The sequence below is a fragment of the Cannabis sativa genome, chromosome 1, assembly GCF_029168945.1.
Source record: "Cannabis sativa cultivar Pink pepper isolate KNU-18-1 chromosome 1, ASM2916894v1, whole genome shotgun sequence".
NCBI classification, from domain to species: domain Eukaryota; kingdom Viridiplantae; phylum Streptophyta; class Magnoliopsida; order Rosales; family Cannabaceae; genus Cannabis; species Cannabis sativa.
This window is the reverse complement of record NC_083601.1, coordinates 35739696-35762749: the sequence shown is the minus strand read 5'-3', so window position 1 is coordinate 35762749 and position 23054 is coordinate 35739696. Positions and strand designations below refer to the sequence as shown.

Genomic DNA, 23054 nt, shown 5'->3' with positions numbered 1-23054 from the left:
TATTAGGAAAAAAAAAGAGAGCATGTATTAATACTTGACGTAAATATATTTTTAGTAAAAAAAGTACTGTTAAAATTGTATAATTTATTAAAAAAAAAATAGAACAAACATAAAATAAAATATTCTTAATTAATAATAAGATGAGATTGTTAATTTTTATATAAATAAATAAATTTCCGTTAACAATTAAAGGTCAATTTTTAATGTGGATTATCGAACGGGTAAAATTAGAATTATTTAAGTTTTTATGCTTAATTTTTCTATCTAATTAGAAAAAAAAAATTATTTTTACATCATATAAACTGAACTTATTCTATCGGCTAGGAAAAAAATTAAAAGAAAAAAATTTTCAGCAAAAAAAGGACAAGTAAAAATTAAGTTTGACTTAAGTATTTTTATATGAACATATTTTTGATATAGTGTAAAAAGAGATATTTTTTAAGTAAATAATTAAATTAAACATAGAAATTTAAATTTCTCTTTTATTATTAGTTATTGGATCATAATTTGATGATTTAATATATATTTTTTTTTTTGAAAGATGATTGTTTATTCAAATACTTTCAGCAAGTACAATAGAGTTCAAATCATCAGGAGCATCATGCTCACTAATAGTACAATCTGACAATAAACAAGACCCTCTAACCACACAATGAGCAGCCTTGTTTGCAGACCGTTTAACAAAAAATAAAGACACATTCTTCAAAGAAGACAACAAAACACAACAATCATAAGCAAGTATCCCGAACTGAGATGGCATCTGAATGCTACTTTTGATTGCTTGAACCACCATCAAAGCATCACTTTCAATAGCCACATCAGCCCATTGCCTTCGCTTAATCCAACTCAACGCTTCTTTGACTCCAATTATCTCCGCAATTTCAGGTTGAACCACCCCGAAGCGACTACCCGAGATTGCTTCAATTAATCGGCCATTAGAGTCACGAGCTACATAGCCATAACCAAATTTATTCTCATTTTGAAAAATAGCACCATCGACATTAATCTTAATCGTATTTGTCATTGGTTTCTTCCAACACTCAACAACATTGTTAATATTATCTATCAACAATGCACTTCTTTTATTTTTGTGTTTTAGCATTAATCCATTGATCAAGAACGAGTCTAGCCGACCGTACCACTTCAAAAGTTAAATAAGTTTTATCATTCCACACCAAATTATTACGAACTGACCATATTTTCCAACTAATAACAGCTGCATCAGCAGCCACTGAGAAAATTAAATATGTTTAGTGTTATATTATTTAATATAATATAATATGTAGATTAAATAATTAAGTGTGACAAAGTATTAATCTTGTCAAATTGTAACATACATTATGGAGTTACAAAATTTGTGTAGAATGATCTCAAAATAGGAGTTGCAAATCCTTTAAATTGATGATCACTTGAATATGTAACTCTCATCTCTTTTTTCACTCTTAAATTAGTAAAAGATGTTACTAATTGTTTATGAATGTGAATGAATGATAGTTATTGAAAATATTATTGTTGGAGACTTGATTTATTCATTTATAAGGTGTATAAATGGTTCAAAATCAAGTGGGAATGATTTGGAACACTTTGGAAAAGAATTGGCCAAAGCTGAAAAAATAGTAACTAGTAACTAGTTACTGTTTTTTCAGCATATTATTGCCCACGTTTTTGAAAGTTTGAGAGCCTTTGTAACAGCCCAAAACTCCTCCAAATCACCCAATTAATAACATAAATGCCCAATTTATGATTGGTAACATCCAAGGGCTTTATGGTGATCATTCATGTTCATATGAGAGTGAAAACTCTATAAATAAAGGCCATATTGTTCACTTGCAAAAAAAGTAGTTGAAACCATTTGTTGTGGTTAGAACCTTGTGAGGATATGCTCATCCTTAGACACTAGGCTGAGCATATGAGGCTTGATAAATCCTTAAGAGCATTTCTAGAGTTTCCCTAAGTGTCCATATGAGGGAGGAAATGACTTTTAGGACAAAGGTCCTTGAGCCTTGGTCAAGCTTTTTGTGTGTTATCCTTCTTCTTTTCTAGATTTCTTGTAATCTTGATGAAATACTTTTATTTGTATTTTGAGTATTTTGATTGTAATCCTCCTATTCTCTCTTGTAATGAGAATTTTTCCAACAATCTAAAAGTCATTTATGTGGCATATTCTTCTTTCTAAAAGACATGCCATGGAGGTCAAACAATCAAAGAAAATTATCCATGAGGGAGAGCATCAATCAAGATCATGAGAAGAAAAATAATGTGGTAAGAGATTCAAGCCATCCATGGGTAATCATTATGGATTTATTTTGTGATATCTTATTTATTTAATAGTAATATATATTAACATATTTATATGATGAGATATGATATTTTGGTATAAAGTTTTTACATGTTAATGTATATGATATGTGTATATTATATTATTATATATAGTGATATATAATATTATAATTGAGATTATAACATATTATTATATGTATATATATGAGAGATATATATATATATATCATATAATATGTGACATATGTGAGTTATATGTATATTATATGATGAGCATGAGATATAATTACATATATATATTTGTGAGAATAAATATGTAGAAATAGTGATTTCTATATACATGCATACATGATATATATATTGTGTATATGCATATTAATGTATTTGTATGTTAATATATATGATATGTAACATATATATATTTAATTGTGGAATTAATATTGATATTTTGTATATGTTATTTATGATAGTATGGTAACATATATACAATATTAATTAATATAAAATTATTTGAGAGTTATAATTTTATGGGAGTTATATATTAATTTTGTGTATTAATATATGTATATAAATTATCATATTAATATATGTACTATATGGTATGATAATGGAGATGATGATAAAAAAAAAAGTGTGTTCATTCTATCATTATTATTGTGAAACTATATTATGATTAAAGATAGTTACTTGGAAATGAAGTTCCATTTTGGTGATAATCATCTCATTTTATGAGATAAGAAAAAGTGAACTATGTGAGTTACACTTTTTTGTGTTTGTTCATTTCATAGCAAGAGCATAGTGATCAAAGTGGATCTATATTGTGAAATGAGCTCATACAATTGGAAGGACAATTTTAGACTCAAAGAAAGTGGATCATTGTGGATTCAAATAATGAGATAAAAGATTATAAAATTGGAGAAGCAATTTTGAATCTTAAAAAGTAAAGTGGTGAAACAAAATTGATGAGAAGTAATTTTGTTAACTTTGGACTAATCTCAATGAGGAGATAACCATAAAATTGAAGAAGCAATTTTATCATTATGTGAATTTTGTGTTATCTATTAACAAATTTTAAGTATAATTTTGTTAATAAAGGACAAATAATGGATAAAATAATTCTATTAATTTGTAAGTGGTATTTGGAGAGATTATCATGTGATATCGAAGTTCATGATAATTTTGAGTGCACATTATTTTGAAAGATAATGTGTAGAGAACAAAATAAAATAAAGAGATTTATTTTAAAGTGATATGTGGTATTTTAACTTTATGGTTAAATGTGGGGGTGAGATTTGAGTTTAATCAAATTTATTGAGAAATTATTGATTATATATATGTGGTTTTGAATTTAATATTCTAAATTAATATTTTGCTATGTGCATATGTGAAATTTTGACATATTTAGTGTCAAAATTTGGTGGTAATAATTTCAAGAAAGAAATTAAATTTAAGATAGTGGGGGTGCATACTCCAATATGAGAAGTTTAGACATATTGAGTGTCTAAAACTAAAAATGTATGTATTTGAGATATATGCTTGATGTCTTAAATATAGTATAACTTTGACATGTTTGATGTATAAAGTTAAGTGTGTAATTTAGACATGCTTGGTGTCTAAATTAATGTTTAATTTTGATATGCTTGATATCAAAATTATTGAGAATTTGAGTTGTGTGAAAATTAATCTTTTATGATTGAATTTTCAAAGCTTAAGTACTTAAGGAGAAAAGTGGTCACAAAGTGAACACTATATATTTGGCTAGCATGATTCGTTTGGAATCAAAAGTGTGAGGTTAACAAATCGCTTAATCTTCATACAAGATTAAAGCATGAATTTCGAGGGATGGGACCTAAACTCCCTTAGCAATTTGCTCGTTGATGGTAACCTATCTTAACACTAGTAAAAATCTAGTCTTAAGTTCAATAGGTAATAACAAATCAATAGAGTGAATGTGATACTCAATTGTCCCATCTATGGATGAGTACATGTGGTGAAAATTGAGGGTTAAAACTGAAAGATTTTTTAATGGAGCTTAAGCTTAAGAAAACTCACTTAAGCTTAAGAAAGTGTAAGTATTGTGAGACACTAAAACTCCACCTATATGGACTAGGGGTGGTGCCGCCTCTTATGAGAATTGGGAATTATTCTCTAGAAAGTCCATGAATTGGATTTGTGCACACGGCCATTAACGGTGCAAAAGCAATCCATAAGGTTCTTGAGTGAACATAGCAAATGTGTGTGTGTTATCACCGGTTTGTTATCAAGAAATAGTGGTTCAATGCTACGACAACCAAAATTTCGATAAACTTTGTGGTAATTACACTAAGGTAAAATTCAAGTCGAAAGACATTTTACACTATGCACAAATGCAATGGTTTCTATTAGAGTGAAGTTATTTAATCAAGTGGGGGAATATTATATTACTCCATAATATAATGTTTGATTGATTAAATAAAATGTTGTGTTACAAAATTATTTGATGAGATATTATTTAATCTAGTGGGGGAATGTTATATTATTTAATATAATATAATATGTAGATTAAATAATTAAGTGTGACAAAGTATTAATCTTGTCAAATTGTAACATACATTATGGAGTTACAAAATTTGTGTAGAATGATCTCAAAATAGGAGTTGCAAATCCTTTAAATTGATGATCACTTGAATATGTAACTCTCATCTCTTTTTTCACTCTTAAATTAGTAAAAGATGTTACTAATTGTTTATGAATGTGAATGAATGATAGTTATTGAAAATATTATTGTTGGAGACTTGATTTATTCATTTATAAGGTGTATAAATGGTTCAAAATCAAGTGGGAATGATTTGGAACACTTTGGAAAAGAATTGGCCAAAGCTGAAAAAATAGTAACTAGTAACTAGTTACTGTTTTTTCAGCATATTATTGCGCACGTTTTTGAAAGTTTGAGAGCCTTTGTAACAGCCCAAAACTCCTCCAAATCACCCAATTAATAACATAAATGCCCAATTTATGATTGGTAACATCCAAGGGCTTTATGGTGATCATTCATGTTCATATGAGAGTGAAAACTCTATAAATAAAGGCCATATTGTTCACTTGCAAAAAAAGTAGTTGAAACCATTTGTTGTGGTTAGAACCTTGTGAGGATATGCTCATCCTTAGACACTAGGCTGAGCATATGAGGCTTGATAAATCCTTAAGAGCATTTCTAGAGTTTCCCTAAGTGTCCATATGAGGGAGGAAATGACTTTTAGGACAAAGGTCCTTGAGCCTTGGTCAAGCTTTTTGTGTGTTATCCTTCTTCTTTTCTAGATTTCTTGTAATCTTGATGAAATACTTTTATTTGTATTTTGAGTATTTTGATTGTAATCCTCCTATTCTCTCTTGTAATGAGAATTTTTCCAACATTTAGTAACCATCAATGAGTATTACCCACTGAGAAAATTAAATGAAAATAACTCATAAATGGTTATTAAACAAATTTAATTATAAATATTAATTTTAAAAATATTAAATAATTAGATATAATAATTATCAAATTTCTCTTTTATTATTCGACGTTGGGGGATGAGAAATTCGAACTAGGAACCTCATGATCTTTATGAGCAAAAGTGTGGAACCACTAGGCTAAACCTATGACTACAAAATTTTTATACTTAATTTAGCTACGCACTAATTAATTGAAAAATTATAAAAAAAATATCTCTTTTTCACACAATATCAAAAATATATTTCTATACAAAATATTTGAGTCAAATTCAACTTTTCTTTTATCTTCTTTTTGCCAACTTTTTTTTCTTAATTTTTTAGCGGACGGAACAACCCCAACCCATGTAATGTAAAAATAATTTTTTTCTTTTCTAATTTGATAGAAAAATTAAGTCTAAAAACTCAAATTTTCTTAATACCACCAATTTGGGTAATACCCATTAAGAGTGCACTACTCATATGATATACCTATGTTATATTATTTTTTTTATTGAAAATGATACCTATGTTATATTAAATGTGATTATATAACATAAAATATTCTTTTTTAAAACATTATAATTCAAATTTAAACCCACTACAAAAATCTAAAAAAAAAAAATCTGTTTATATAATTATTTTTTTAATCAATCCACATATCCGAAAAAAATATCTTTCTATCATTATTTTAAAATAAAGAAAAGTGTATAATATATTTTTTTAAAAAAATGAAGAATATTATGGTTGAACTTAAATTATAATAAACAAAAAAAATTGAATATTATTATATTTTTTTTATACATATATCACTTAAATTATACATTTTTTTTTTGAAAAAATAATAATATTATTTATTAAATAACATTAATAAAAATCAATTATACAACTAAAAATATAAATAATCTCTAGGGACCAACAAATCTTTGATTTTATTTCAATTTTTTTTTTTTTGAAGAAAAGCGTACTTATATTAGGATAGAAACTGTTAGACCTCGCGGTCATTACAAAATATAATATCAGGCATAGAGAAAATTGGCACGGAGCCAAACCTCTGATGGGAAAATACCCAATTAGTAAGTTTGTCTTTTGTTATTTTTATGGATGTTGATTTGTGTAGCATTTGCTCTGATTTGATTAACAAATTTTTCTCTTTTAGTAAAATATAGATACATAATCTAAATAAAAACTAAGAATATAACTAAATATACGTGCATTGTACGTAATATTAACCTGACATTAATTTAACGTGTGTTTTATATTTTATATATTTTTTAAAGTAATAATATAGTCTGCAATTCAATCGAGACATGATTAAAATTAGAAAAACAAATCAAATAATCAACTATTTAATTTCGAGATCGTGTCACAAAAAAATTAAAAATAAAATGAGATAAAAAAATTGCAGCATCACAAATAATTTTAATAAGACCTATATTAAGTTTCATGTAACGCTTAAAAAAACAACGCTAATTTCTGTTACAACAGGTTCATATATGCTCGTAGCTTGAGCATTACTCAATCACTTAGGTGGCGTTTGGTTGGAGGTAATAAAATGGAATGGAAAGAAAACAATTTTCATTTCATTCCTTTGTTTGGTTGCATATTAAAGTATTGGAATGTCATTAATGACTATTCTATTTTGAAATAGAAGGAAAGAAAAAATTTAATAATTTTTTATCATTTTTTTTATGTATTTTAAATTTTATTCTATTTCCTTCCTATTTCAATTCTCATTCTCATTCATATTCCTTTATTTTTATTTCTCCCAACAAAACGCTACCGTAGCTAAGTTATTACTCAACCACTTGTGTAATGTATTATGCCTGTTCTATTTTTGTTCAGTCAAACTGGATATTATATTCTCTATTGTATGCCTTTTTTTTGTCAGAATAATAGACATTAAACCTGAGATCATAAAACGTTAGAGAAAGCAAAACGTACGTGTGAATTCGATTAACTTCAATTTCAGCTCTTAAATAGACATTAAATAAATATAGAGCTCTTGTGTACTGTGAATGTTCCTTATAATAGAAAGAGTTCTGCAGTTTTATATAAATAGCTTATCAGAGTTCAAACATATCAAGACACCATCCTCCAGATATATATATATATATATATATATATATATTGAATTTGAGTGCTATATAGTACACCGATACCACATCTAAAAAAGAAGATGGAAAACTCTGATGTGACGGAACCATTGATAGAGGTGGAAGGAAATGAAGTCATCAGAGGAAAATGGTGGAACAGAGTGTTAGATGCAGAAGAGGCCAAACAACAGGTTCTCTTTTCTCTTCCTATGATAATCACCAACGGTTTCTACTATTTGATTCCACTTATTTCCGTCATGTTCGCCGGCCACCTTGGCCAGCTCCACCTCGCCGGAGCTACTCTTGCTAACTCATGGGCCACCGTCTCCGGCTATGCTTTCATGGTATATATACATACATATCTCTCTCTACAAAATATTCAATCTACTCCATTGCAAAAGTAACCATTTAGTCTGTTATCTTTTGAATTTGACTTCACGACTGGTCTCTGTTTTCTCAACCAATCATTTCATTCCATTTGTTTTAGGTTGGATTAAGTGGAGCTCTTGAGACTCTATGTGGGCAAGGATTTGGAGCAAAGTCATTCAAACTGCTTGGGATTCATCTACAAACGGCTTGTATCACATCCACCATCTTCTCAATCATTATCTCATTCATCTGGTTTTTTACAGAACAATTACTGCTTTTTCTCCGCCAAGATCCTCAAATCGCTGAGACCGCAGGACTCTATACCAAGTTTCTGATTCCTAGCATATTTGCATATGGTTATATTCAAAATATTTTGAGGTTTCTTCAGACACAATCAGTTGTTAGGCCTTTGATATTGTTCTCATCAATCCCATTGGTCTTTCACATTGGTATCACATATTGTTTGGTGCATTTAACACCTCTTGGTTTCAAAGGAGCTCCACTAGCAACCTCAGTCACACTCTGGCTAACCTTTTTAATGTTGGCTGCATATGTCATGTTCTCTAAGGAATTTAATCTCACTTGGCAAGGATTTTCACTTGAATCCTTCAGTTACATTCTCACAAACTTGAAACTTGCCATTCCCTCTGCAGCTATGGTGTGGTACTGATCAGATGCTGCATATACCAAAGTCTCAAATCTATTTTTTTTTTTTTGGAGAGCTATAAGAATATTTAATAAATTAGACATGTTACACAGTCTAATTATGTTAAGTGATTTATTCAGCTTGGAATACTGGGCGTTTGAGATTCTGGTGTTCTTAGCAGGACTGATGCCAAACTCGGAAGTAACCACTTCACTAATTGCAATATGGTATGCTTAGCTTGATACATAGTTTTCTTGTTACATCTTAATCAATTCTGGTTATTTTTCTCCTTTCTTTGCAACTGATGAATAGTATCTTGGCTATGTATCTTCAGTGTAAACACAGAAGCCATAACATTCAACTTTACGTATGGCCTTAGTGCTGCAGCCAGGTATGGGATTATAAGCTTGAATCAAGAAGATGAAAAGAAATTGTGACTGTCTTATTATTTGATCATACAATACAGAGTGTATTTATAGTGATACACATTTGAAACAACATGTAATTAGTTACAAGTTAGAAACTAACAGCCAAGAAGGAGAAACTATGAAAGGAAACTAACTGCCGAGCTAAACTAACTGTGGGAAAATTATAGCTAGTGGTGTGGTGCTGAATCAAAACAACTAATCTTTAAACAATTAACAATGACAAGATTAACAAATCACAAACAATAATCGGAGAGAACAGGATGAACAGAGTAGGAAAACTCAAAAAAGAATAAAACAGTAAAACGATAAAATCAATACCACAATATATTTTGGTTCAAATTCGATAGATCGATGTGATCTATAGCTCTACTCCAGTCATCTTTATTGATTGAGCAAGAACATGTACAATACAGTTGAGATCGATTCTTTGATGAGTTCTCTCAAAGTATTTCAACTCTCATATTTTTACCCAAAAATCTTCTTTATCTATAGAAGATTCTTCATACAAAACCCAAATCCAATCTCTCTATTTTCTCTGTACTTGTCTTTGTACCTCTCTTTCTTTCTCAAACTTAGAGTCTCTTCTTGAAACATGTCAATCAAGTGTTCAAAAAGGTTAAGTGTTGGTGGTATTATTAGGTTTAAGATAAGGATCTTAAAATCGGTGGCTGCAAGAAGCAAGGTCGTTAAGTTAGTTAGCCAATAACCAATTTAACCAACTCTCCTTTGAGCGAGATCTCCACATCAACATAAGTATGAGTGCTTCCGGAAGCGAATATGAGAGCTTCCAGGATCACTGACTAAGTCACTCGCTGAAGGAGCTTCTGAATAGGATAAAGTTAGCTGGAGTCAACTATCCAAAACTCCTTTCTAAGAGGAACAGCTAGCCATCTAGAAATCCTTTCTAATGAAGGCTACTTTTCTTGAAGACCCTTCCTAGAAGGACTAGAAAGCCTTCCAAGACCTACTTTCGCAATTTAACAACTTTTCAAGAATGATTTTTAGAGACTTTTTCATTTAGAGGAACTATACCACATTAACTAACTGATTCCTTGAGAGGGATAAATCAAACTTACATTAATCTTTCAAATTCAAACATTTCTTTTATCTCATTTTTGGTATTGTTGCTACAACAGCACAAGGGTATCGAATGAGTTAGGGGCAGGGCGTCCGGACAGAGCTAAGAGTGCAATGATTGTTACCTTGAAACTTTGTGGAGTTCTTTCCTTGATATTAATTTTGGCTTTAGGATTCGGACACAACATCTGGGCTGGTTTATTCAGTGACAGTTCTGAAATATTGAAGTTGTTTGCTTCCTTGACTCCTTTGCTTGCAATATCCATAGTAATTGATTCTCTCCAGGGTATTCTATCAGGTAAGGATTAGGAACTACTCAATTTCAATTTGTTTTCTACTTAAATTTCACTTTCTTTTTTTTTTTTTTCAAGGTTATAATTAAGATTTGTTGTTCACGTTTCATTAATTGAAGGTGTGGTAAGAGGATGCGGTTGGCAGCAAACGGCTGTATATGTGAACTTGGGAACATTTTATTTCATTGGCATGACTAGTGCAGCCATTCTTGCATTTAAATTTAAATTATATGTCAAGGTAATAAATATATATATTATTTATTAAAAATAGTCTCATATTCTTAATATGTGAAAAATTAATACTATATATAACATACATAAACTACTTCTCTAATTTTGAATTGATTTTAAAATAGAAACTCATATACGCCTTAATCTCAAATTCTAACATCATTCATTGCTTTTTGCTTGTTTATTAATTATTATTTCTATGTTGGTTTGGGTACAGGGACTGTGGACTGGTATGGCATGTGGTATGTTGTGCCAAGCATTCACACTCATGTTGATAATAATGTGCACACAATGGACCAAATTGCAACTGGCTGAAGAGAAACCCAAGAAAGGAGAATCGATATTAGCTTGAGTAATTGTCATGCATTAAGCTGATATCGTCCCTTATAAGAAATATTTTTGATTGTCAATTCCCTAATTTTAAAGACATAAAACAAATGCATTTTTTTTTTTACCCATGAGATACACTTAGTATAAGTTTATGGGAACGATGATAGAGATTAAATAGTACTTAAGGTGTGATTAAAAAAAAAAAAACTTGTGTGTGTTTGAAAGTTTGTCCCACATTACTCATGTGGTTTTTATATTATAATTAGTTGCTACCAAACCTTAAGCTTATTATAGGGCTTTGCCAATTGAATAAATGTTGTTTTTTTTATAAACCTCAACTCAAATAAATAAATGTTCACTCAAAAAAAAAAACCTCAAATAAATAAATAAGTAATGATATATGTACACCTAATTTCTACACAAATTATTTCGACCAATTATATTCCACAAAATGTTACACATTCCACTTTTAGGAAGCGTTTACTAAACTGTAATTGAATTCAGAATAATTAATAAGAAAAATATATCAATTTAAAATAAAAAATAATCGGAAACAAAATCACATGTATTAATACTTATTACTTAATAATACTATTAAAGTATTGACAATTTGTAAAAAAAAAAAAAAAAACATACTGTTGACGTAAGTATATTTTAAATTTAGTAAAAAAAAAAGTTAAAAGTTTAAAAAATATATAAAATATAGAAAACACATTAACAGATTTTTTTTTTCTTTGAAAGGAACATAAGCGGACTCACATAAAAAAAGCAAGGTGGAGGTGGGACAGTGATTCTTAAAAATAAATTAAGAAAAAAACATATATACATTTTAACTAATTACCATGTATATATTAATAATAAAAAATATATTTATAAACATATATTAAGGATTAAGCTATAACATATAAAATAAAAGTCAATTAATTGCAGCTCTTAAATATAGAGTTTTTTTCTACAAAATAAATATAGAGCTCTAGTGTGAATGTTCCTTAATTCTACAGTTCTATATAAATAGCTTATCAGACCGGTAGACCATATCAGAGTACAAACATATCAAGATCACCATCTTTCAGATATTTATATATATATTATATATATATTTATTGAATTTGAGTGCTTTATAGTACTGCGATACCACGTCTAGAAAAGAAGATGGGAAACTCTGATGCGAGGGAACCATTGATTGAGGTGGAAGGAGATGAAGTTAACAGAGGAAAATGGTGGAACAGAGTGTTGGAGACAGAGGAGGCCAAACAACAAGTTCTCTTTTCTCTTCCTATGATAATCACCAACGGTTTCTACTATTTGATTCCACTTATTTCCGTCATGTTCGCCGGCCACCTTGGCCAGCTCCACCTCGCCGGAGCTACTCTTGCTAACTCATGGGCCACCGTCTCCGGCTATGCTTTCATGGTATATATACATACATATATCTCTCTACAAAATATTCAATCTTCTCCATTGCAAAAGTAACCATTTAGTCTGTTGTCTTTTGAATTTGACTTCACGACTGGTCCCTGTTTTCTCAACTAATTATTTCATTCCATTTGTTTTAGGTTGGATTAAGTGGAGCTCTTGAGACTCTATGTGGGCAAGGATTTGGAGCAAAGTCATTCAAACTGCTTGGGATTCATCTGCAAACGGCTTGTATCACATCCACCATCTTCTCAATCATTATCTCATTCATCTGGTTTTTTACAGAACAATTACTGCTTTTTCTCCGCCAAGATCCTCAAATCGCTGAGACCGCAGGACTCTATACCAAGTTTCTGATTCCTAGCATATTTGCATATGGTTATATTCAAAATATTTTGAGGTTTCTTCAGACACAATCAGTTGTTAGGCCTTTGATATTGTTCTCATCAATCCCATTGGTCTTTCACATTGGTATCACATATTGTTTGGTGCATTTAACACCTCTTGGTTTCAAAGGAGCCCCAATAGCAACCTCAATCACACTCTGGCTAACCTTTTTTTTGTTGGTTGCATATGTCATGTTCTCCAAGGAGTTTAAACTCACATGGCATGGATTTTCACTTGAATCCTTCTGTTACATTTACACAAACTTGAAACTTGCCATTCCCTCTGCAGCTATGGTGTGGTACTGATCAGATCATATACCAAATTCTCAAATCTATTTTTTTGTTTTTTTGTTTTTTTGGAGATCTATAAGAATATTTAATAATTTAGACATGTTACACAGTCTAATTATGTTAAGTGATTTATTCAGCTTGGAATACTGGGCGTTTGAGATTCTGGTGTTCTTAGCAGGACTGATGCCAAACTCGGAAGTAACCACTTCACTAATTGCAATATGGTATACTTAGCTTGATACATAGTTTTCTTGTTACATCTTAATCCATTCTGATTATTTTCTCCTCTCTTTGCGACTGATGAGTAGTTTCTTGGCTAACTATCTTGTATCTTCAGTGTAAACACACAAGCCATATCATTCAACTTTACGTATGGCCTTAGTGCTGCAGCCAGGTTTGGGATAAATCAAACTTACACTAATCTTTCAAATTCAACATTTCATTTATCTCATTTTTGGTATTGTTGTTACAACAGCACAAGGGTATCGAATGAGTTAGGGGCAGGGCGTCCAGACAGAGCTAAGAGTGCAATGATTGTTACCCTGAAGCTATGTGGAGTTCTTGCCTTGATACTAGTTTTGGCTCTAGGATTCGGACACAACATCTGGGCTGGTTTATTCAGTGACAGTTCTGAAATAATAAAGTCGTTTGCTTCCTTGACTCCTCTGCTTGCAATATCCATAGTAATTGATTCTCTCCAGGGTGTTCTATCAGGTAAGGATTACTCAATTTCAATTTGTTTTCTACTTTAATTTCACTTTTTTTTTTTTGGTTATAATTAAGATTTGTTGTTTCATTAATTGAAGGCGTGGCAAGAGGATGCGGTTGGCAGCAAACGGCTGTATATGTGAACTTGGGAACATTTTATTTCATTGGCATGACTGTTGCAGCCATCCTTGCATTTAAATTTGAATTATATGTCAAGGTAATAAACATATATATATAGATATAGATATATAAATATACATATCATTCATTGCTATTTGCTTGTTTATTGAAATGAAATGCGTATAGGGATTAATGAGTTTACATAATAATTATTATTTCTATGTTCGTTACAGGGATTGTGGATTGGTATGACATGTGGTATGTTGTGTCAAGCATTCGCACTCATGTTGATAACAATGTGCACACAATGGACCAAGTTGCAGCTGCCTGAAGAGAAGCCCAAGAAAGGGGACTCAATTTTAGCTTGAATATAATTGTCATGCATTAAAGCTGATATTGTTGCTTATATATATAGTTGTAAGAAATGTATTTGATTGGCGATTGCCTGATTATAAAGACCTAAAACAAATGAATTTTTGTATTCTTACCCATGACCATGAGATACACTTATTATTTATTCTTACTACTTTTTTTGAGAATAAGATACACTTATTATTAGTTTGCGGGAACGATGATATAGATTATAGAGGACTTAAGACGTACGTAAATTGTAGTTTTATAGACCAACTCAAATAAATAAATGAGTAATGATACATGCAAACATAATTTATACAAATTATTTCAACCAAATATATTTCACACAAAACATCCATCTCAACATTGTACAAATTGGAGATTCAAGTTTAATTCTCTTATACTTTTCTGAATGCATGATTAATGCTTTTTCAGCACGTCGTGTTATGTACGACCCGTATATTGTCTTGCGGCCATGGGCTGCTGCTAGTTTATATTTAATTAGGCTCTTTTAGTAATTAAGGAGGTGGAACCTCTTGTTTCCACCATCTTGAATGATTGAGACTTTGTTTCTCGTTTGTTTTAATAGAATTTTCCGTTAATAATAAGAATAAAAAACATTGGCCAACTTTAAGGCAAAAGAATATCATACCAATAGAGATGTGTTTATATCCTCATAAATAAATTATTTGAATTCCTTTTATATATGTAAATCTATACATGTCTAAGAAATGCTTGGAATCTTAGGTTCAAGTAGCACAAGAATTAATATATGAGAAATGCTAAAGGGTACCAGTGATGCCTAGCACCGTCTTATGTGTCAATATCGTTATTGGTCCAACTAAATATCGAATCTCATATAATTTAATATAATAATTTTTAAGGAGCATCGCTAGCTAATCGCAACGCGATATGTTAAGAAAGTGCTAGGCACCACTTTTGCCTAATAGCAATGCTAAACAATATTTATGGTAGGTGTAACATTATTATTGGTAGTTTTATATTGAGTCTCACTTATTTTAATTTAATAAAAATTATAAAACTATTAATTAATTATAAAATATCATGTTATAGAGATACTAAACGCTTTAATACTTCATAATAGTGCTCATTAATATATGATAATTAGTTTATTCCAATCTATATCTAGTCCATACATTTTTTTTGGAACAATCTAGTCTCATTTGATTTAATAATAATATTGAAATATTACTAAACCAATTTAAATACATTAAAAAGCCAACTAACAATATGAAAACTACTCAATCCTAGTTTTACTCTAGGCTAGCTTTAAAATGCGCGCATAATTTCCACTGACAAATTAAAAACCATATACATTATGTATATATTAAAAAAGCATGTGTAATATATATTGGGAGTAGTTGCATGTTTTGGTTGCCATCACGACATTCACATGCAAAACCTTATGATTTGCATTAAAAAATTATGGTTTGCTAATTAATCAACAACTACAATATTATCTATATTATATTTAAATAATCAATCCTTATAATTTACACTACGCATTAATACGGTATGAATAGACAGTTTGACTGGTTATATATATATGAATGTGATAAAATATTTATTCTTATTAATTGGATACAGCTGCTTTAGTAGGTGGGAATTACCTCACATGATCAGTGTGTTTGTTTAATTTTAATTGTTAACTAACAATGTTGAGTTTTTCGTAGTTTTTGTCTGTCTTATTCACTTAATTGTTTCAGAAAGTGCGGATCATGCAGGCAATATATATTCGTTCGTTTCAGAGTAGCTAGTATTTCAATCGTGCTCAGAGATCTGCAAATAATATATATATATATTGAAAGAGTCCTAGTGTAATATTCTATAATATTCTGTGTTAGAGATTTTTTTTTCTTTATTATTTTTTTTTATGGAATGCGTCATTAGATATTTCATTGCCGTTTTTTAAAATTGATTTGCTACCACGTATTAAATGGTATTATATTATTAAAATTTGTATTATATATCATATTTTATGATATAATTTTAATTTATATCAAAATATTATAAACAAAATAATACTACATATATATAGTTTAACATAAAAATATAATAAAGAAAGTAGTCAATATAATATTATACAATAACGATATATACTATAATAAATTATATTATTTCACCCAAAAAAACATTTAATTAATCGTGTGTTGATGAGAAGTAATAACGAAAAATTACTCAGAGACACTACATTAATGGTACTTAACATAACATAAATATAGTGGTTATGTTGCTACAATATTTTCTTTTAGTTTGATATTTGATTTAAAGATTGCTAATAATTTATAAACAACCACATTCGAGCATCTCCAATGACCTGTAGTGCTACATTTTCTGGAAAAAAAAAAAAGAGAATGATTCTTTGATATATTATGCTAAAAAATATAACATCAAATTAATTTGAGATCTGTTAACAATTTTATCAAATTTTGCACATAATAAATGACTAATTTTTTTATTTACATTTTTATTATTAATTATTATATTTTTTATATATGATTTTTTATTTTAGCATTAATTGGAGATTTAATTTTTAATTATTTATTTATTTAGTTTGTTTTAATTCAAAATTAATTGAAAACTATTTTCTTGTATGTCGAATTCAAGTAATTATTAAATCAACATTTATTATGTATAGTTTCATCTTTTATTACTTAATGAGAAATGTTTTTTGGTATAATATTAGTAATATTAATTGATAAATTTAATATCGAATCTTATTTATTTTACTTTAATATAAATTATAAAAAATTACTAACCAATTAAAATATCATCTCATAATAATACTAAACACATTAGTGCTCTACATGGACCATATCAATGTTCTTACTTAATTTGGCATTATTAATTATTGTATTTTGGAGTACAATTATACAATACCAACCAAATATATTTTTAATTTAATTTTAGTGCTAAATATTGTACGATTGTGATATTTTATTTGTTTATATATACTTGGACTAGCTTACAACTTTTAATGAATATAGTAATATATTATTAACAATTTGATAATTAATTCGATCAGAATAAAAAATATTTAACTAATCTTAATTAATTGAAAAATATAAAATAACGGCTTGGTTTTTTTTTCTTCACATGTTTTGTTTTGTTATACCTTTCACATATATTGTTTTTTTGAGATATCCTTTCACATATATTGTTAGTCAGCTAATTAATAAAATATAATACTATGTTTTAGGTTTTTGATTAGTTAAGATTAATTAAAAAATTATTATTAAATTGAATATATAATTTTCAAAACTATATCAATAATTCTTTAATTCGCATTACATATTTTATATAATTAAATAAGGTATCTTAATTCAGGTTTGAGGAAATTTATGAATGATTATTTTTTGACGTGTGAATTTAGGAATGAATTTAGGTTTTTTTACGTGAATTTATGAATGAAATTAGTTAAGGATAGGTAAGTCCGGAAATTATATGGGTTAATAGGAGAAGTTTTAGAATTTGAATATATCATTATTCTTATTTTTTATCCGATGAATCTTATAATAATAGTATTATGATTTCCAAATCTTGTAGTTTATTTAAAAATTTTAAGTAAATTTAAGTCAAATGTTTCCAAGTTTTTAGATTAATTAAATCTTATGTACCTTAAAAAAATTAAATATTATGTGGATTTATTTTTCAAATTTAAAGAAATTTTGGTTGTATTGAGTATATATTATATTTATATTAGACCTTGGTTATACTTTTTTTTTGAAAGGTTTAGACCTTGGTTATATTTTTTTTTTTTTTTTGAAAGGTTTAGACCTTGGTTATATATTTTTTTTTTTTTTTTTTGAAAGGTTTAGACCTTGGTTATATTATAAGTTAATTCTTTTTGTTTAGATTTATGGGGTATAAATAAATATGGTGGAATTTCGTATATATTATATTTATTTTTTAGCTAATACTCGGGGTTAAATTGTTAATTGTGTAATAAATGTTAGGTGTTTTCATATTTTTACACTCAAATTAGTTTTTTTTTTATATATACTTTTATGAAAATCTATATAAATTGCCTACACAGAAATTAACACAATTTAAATTGCAGCTAAAATTCACATAATAACCTACATAAAAAAACTCAATCTGTAAATTTTAAAAAAAAAGAGTTAAAAATTGTATATGAGATAATTTCTTGGGTTTTTTCATTTTACACTTCAAATTAGTTTTTTTTTTTTTTGTATTTTTACGAAAATCCACGTAACAACTCACATAGCAACCAACGAAGCAACTTAAATCGCAATTAAAATTCATATAGCAACGTACACCCAAACTATAAATTTTTTTAAAAAAAAAAGTTAAAAAAGTAGTATATGGGGAATTCTCCAATTATTATTATTATTAGGTAAATTACCCCATATACTATTTTTTAACTTTTTCCTTTCAAATTTACGGTTTGAATTACTCCGATGGTTTCTATGTGAGTTGCTATGTGGATTTTGGTTGCAATTTAGATTGCTCCGTTAGTTGTAATAGGGATTTCTATGTGAAATTTAATAAAAATGTAAAAAAAAAAATTGTTTTAAAGTGTAAAAATGAAAAAACTCTTATGATTATTATTTATTTGTTGAGTTTCCAAACCACCTTAAACCTCGGTCGGGGTTTACCATTTGTTGTATCGTTGTGGTATTGTTAGAATTTGGAGATAAGATGAATGAGGTTCTATCTCAAAATCAAATGGCAATAGGAGGAGTATGTCATTCCTCTTATATATTGTATTATCTTTCTACACATTAGCAATGTGAGACTCTCTAACCCTCAAGATGATAGCTATTTTATTTGGTTACCATCTTGAACAACTCGATCATAAGCGGCTCTTTTTTTTGGCTCACTATCCCTGATCATAAGTGGCTCTTTTTGCTCTACTTTTTGGATCGGTATTTTTGGATTTTTGGTGGCTCTTTTAATTTTTGGCTCACTATCCTCGAATCACAAATGACTTTTTTTGACTTTGGCTCTTAGATCAATTTTTTTTGAGTTTTTTTGGTGGCTTTTTTTTTTTTCGACTCTACTTCGATCGGTTTATTTTTTTGGGTTAGATAGTCGCTAGAGATTTTTTTTTTGTTTATTTTGCTCTCATATTAAAATTTGGAATAAGATAAATGTGGTACTCGCTAACATTATAACTCTATTCACTTTATTCCAAATTCTAACTTAGTCAATATCTTATACAGTAACAATAACACTGAACTAGCAAATGTTTTTTTTTTGTTGATTTGGTGATTAGTCTTTATTTCAGACTATATATATAAATTTGTTTAATTAAGTGACTTTCATATATTATTTTTCGTTTGAAAATTAATGATTGATCATGTTTAGTATAATTAAACTTATTCTTGTTTTTATTTACAATATTTAATTATACTTAGGTTTACTCTATCAAGACATCACTAATAAAAAGTAAATTCATATGAGACGTCAGTGAGTATGTTTTTCCTCTTGAACAATGTTAATTGACTAGTCCATCACGATAGCGAATTGTTGCCGTGGATCAATGATCAATCATATGGTTTTTTTTTTTTTTTCTCTCTTCCCATTACTTCATTGTTATAATTATTTATTTGCCTGAATTCAACCACCAAGTGTGAGAACTGAGAAAGTGTCTTTTCTCTTCTCTACTCTTCTTGGCCAGTACGTATATACGAAATAAAAATATTTATTATTTATGATCAACAACTAAAGTAAAAAAAAAAAAAAGGATGTCAGCTCACGGCTGCTTTACTTTTAATTCCTTAAATAAATCTATTCCACAACAATTTAGATAGGCTCATTTGGATGTAAAATATTGCTATTAAAGGTGTAATTTAATATTGGATAACACATATTTTACTTTAATAAAATTAAAAGTATTTCCAAGAAAAATAAAACTAATTTAGATAGATATGATAATTAAACTTAATATATAAAAATATAATATGGCATTCAAAATAAAAATTAAATATATATATAAAATATGTATTATCATAAAAAATATTAAAATTACTGGGAAAATTATTAAGAAATTGATTTCTTCATCAAGAAACTAGTTTTTTGGTGATTTTTTCGGCGACAATGCCAATTTTGACGATTTTTTTAGTACCGGTAGCAACTTTAACGAATTTTTCGACACCGGCAGCTATTCTAGCGCCGGCAGCAAACTCCAGCAACTTTTTAGCACCAATACCATTTTGGACCCTGTGTTTTGCAAAAGTTACAGATTGGACCCTGTGTTTTGTTAAATGACAAAATGGACCCTGTATTTTCTAAAATAGTAAAAATAGGACCCTGAGCTTAATTTTTGATAGTTTTTTTTTTTAATACAACCAACTTGAAGACAATGCTTAATACGGACAGATACAAAAAATATAAACAGTTTTGTCATAGCACTTTTAGATCGGATTATAATTAAACTTTATTTTGACAAAAAATCAATTCAAGGTCCTATTTGTACTATTTTAAAAAATACAGGGTCTATTTTGTCATTTAACAAAACACAGGGTCCAATTGGTAACTTTTGTAAAACAGAGGGTCCAAAATGGTATTTACCCAAAAAAAATTAAGATGAATACACTTTTTTTTTAAAAAAAAAAAAACACCTTCAGTAGCATTCTACTCAAAGAGAGAAAGAAAAAACAACTTAAATAGAATTTAAAAGACTATAACTTGAGCATTAGTATGTGAAACATTTAATTAGAAAGAAGTTACTCAAAAGTTTAGAAGGCTTTTTGTTTTGTCTATTACACCAAATACACATGATTACATTTATGCAATTAATAATGAACAATATTATGAAGAAAAAAAATGACACATGAAAATGAGTTTATTATTTCTATTTGTTAGCAGGGTTAAAAATGAGTTTGAAAGATATTTTTGGTCTTTTAGCATCAATTTGAAGCTTCTCTTGTACACATCTTAACTTAGTTTAGCCTCTCATTAATAAAGTGAAGTATCTTTGTATATAATGAGAAACAGAGACGAGAGAAATAAGCAAGAAATAGAAATAATTTTTTTTTTATTATGCTTAACTAAAGATGTTTTGGTACCGTATGCCTTAATATAGACAGCAAATAAAGACCACGATTAGTCAGATAAAACTAACTAAAGTTCTAACAACCTAATCCTAATGAGTACCTCAACTAACTTAATCAAATATGACTAATTTAATTAAAGTTAATTCTAATATGTGTAGAAAATAATTACTATTTATTTCTATTAATTAATTTAATTAATTAAAATAATAGAAATTTGTACATTTCATTTTTTTTTTCGTTATAATGATTCTCATCAATAGAGATAAGAAATTTAAATTGAAATTTTTTTTCACATGTAGGATGTTCTTGCTATGAAAATTCAAAGAAAAATAAACATAATATAAAATTGTTGTCCGAATACTTCTTTCATCCATTAAGTATTTTATTCATTTTATTAGTTAATTCAATATAATATTTTAATAATATTAATATAATTCATAATTTACAGTAATCAAATATCTATATAATTTTTTAATATTTTAAATTTATATTTATTTATATGATTTTTCAATTAGTATAAAAATATAAATCAATTAAAAAAGTTATAAAATTTGACAACATCGCGCAAAGCGCGGCTTAATTCCCTAGTCATAAATAAGACGAGACCGCGCGCTCTGCTATTCAGAATACGAGAAAGAACACCATCCTTCACGTATAGTTATATATATATATTTAATACTGCTATACATAGTACTGAAAAACATCGAATTAATAAAGAACAAGAAGGAGGGAGAGAGAGAGAGAGGCATGGCGGGAAACTCATGTTAGAATTTGAGGAATAAGATGAATGAGGTTCCATCCCAAAACCAATTGGCCATGGGAGGAGTAGCTCATTCATCTTATATATGACAATTTATTTCCACACATTAGCAATGTGGGACTAACTCTTAATATACCCTCCTCACGTTTGGGTCTGGAAAGTGTGAGTATAACGAACGACTTTTAAGAGACCACAGGACCAAACGTGACATTTGAAAGAATCCCACAAGGCCAAATATCGGAAAATTTGTGGGTGTACACGTCGGGAAATTTGTGGATTTTGAAACAGGCACTACAAGAAAAAACATTTACGATAACACTGGAAAAATGTAATTAAATGTATTTTATAACATTTTAGCAACTGTTAAGACAGCCCATGTAATTAAAAATATTGACATTTAATTACATTTTTTACATGTTATTAAATAGCATATTATAACATTATTTTGGTGTTATATATTATAAATAGTTAACATTAATTTAGTGTTATGCTTCATTATGTTACATTTATTAATAACATTTTCAAAATGTAATCGTATATGTTTTAATTACAATATTATTATGTTATGTATGAAGATATATTACATTTTTATGTTGTTATAAATTTTTAATAATAACTATTTTTTAATGTTATCATTTCTCTTATATTATATTCATTTAATAACATTTTTAAAATGTGATCATATAATTTTTAATTACATTATTATTATGTTACATATTAAAAATGTTACATTTTAATATTGCTAATTTCTCAATAATAACACTTTGTCCAAATAA

The 23054-nt window shown here is 28.3% G+C and overlaps 2 protein-coding genes across 2 annotated transcripts; both read left to right on the top strand.

Moving 5' to 3' along the window:
- The first annotated feature begins 7728 nt into the window (after positions 1 to 7728).
- On the top strand, positions 7729 to 11572 carry LOC133029061 (protein DETOXIFICATION 18-like). Its single transcript, XM_061108325.1, has 7 exons — positions 7729 to 8170; positions 8314 to 8858; positions 8982 to 9068; positions 9176 to 9232; positions 10406 to 10644; positions 10759 to 10877; positions 11088 to 11572. The coding sequence occupies exons 1-7, from the start codon at positions 7910 to 7912 to the stop codon at positions 11220 to 11222; spliced, it is 1443 nt and encodes a 480-aa protein (XP_060964308.1). The 5' UTR covers positions 7729 to 7909; the 3' UTR covers positions 11223 to 11572.
- A 582-nt stretch (positions 11573 to 12154) lies between these two features.
- LOC115704998 (protein DETOXIFICATION 18) lies at positions 12155 to 14673 on the top strand. The gene is made up of 7 exons (XM_030632226.2): positions 12155 to 12613; positions 12757 to 13301; positions 13431 to 13517; positions 13631 to 13687; positions 13769 to 14007; positions 14100 to 14218; positions 14355 to 14673. Exons 1-7 carry the CDS (start codon positions 12353 to 12355, stop codon positions 14487 to 14489), a joined length of 1443 nt encoding a protein of 480 aa, XP_030488086.2. The 5' UTR covers positions 12155 to 12352; the 3' UTR covers positions 14490 to 14673.
- The last annotated feature ends 8381 nt before the right edge of the window (positions 14674 to 23054 follow it).

Bases quoted from the DNA above. Each gene is read 5' to 3' on its own strand.
- LOC133029061 (XM_061108325.1), top strand. From the start codon at position 7,910: ATGGAAAACTCTGATGTGACGGAACCATTGATAGAGGTGGAAGGAAAT. The intron at 9,069-9,175 runs GTATGCTTAGCT...ATGTATCTTCAG, and splicing joins ACTTCACTAATTGCAATATG to TGTAAACACAGAAGCCATAA. The intron at 9,233-10,405 runs GTATGGGATTAT...TTGCTACAACAG, and splicing joins GGCCTTAGTGCTGCAGCCAG to CACAAGGGTATCGAATGAGT.
- LOC115704998 (XM_030632226.2), top strand. From the start codon at position 12,353: ATGGGAAACTCTGATGCGAGGGAACCATTGATTGAGGTGGAAGGAGAT. The intron at 13,302-13,430 runs GTACTGATCAGA...TGATTTATTCAG, and splicing joins CCCTCTGCAGCTATGGTGTG to CTTGGAATACTGGGCGTTTG. The intron at 13,518-13,630 runs GTATACTTAGCT...TTGTATCTTCAG, and splicing joins ACTTCACTAATTGCAATATG to TGTAAACACACAAGCCATAT.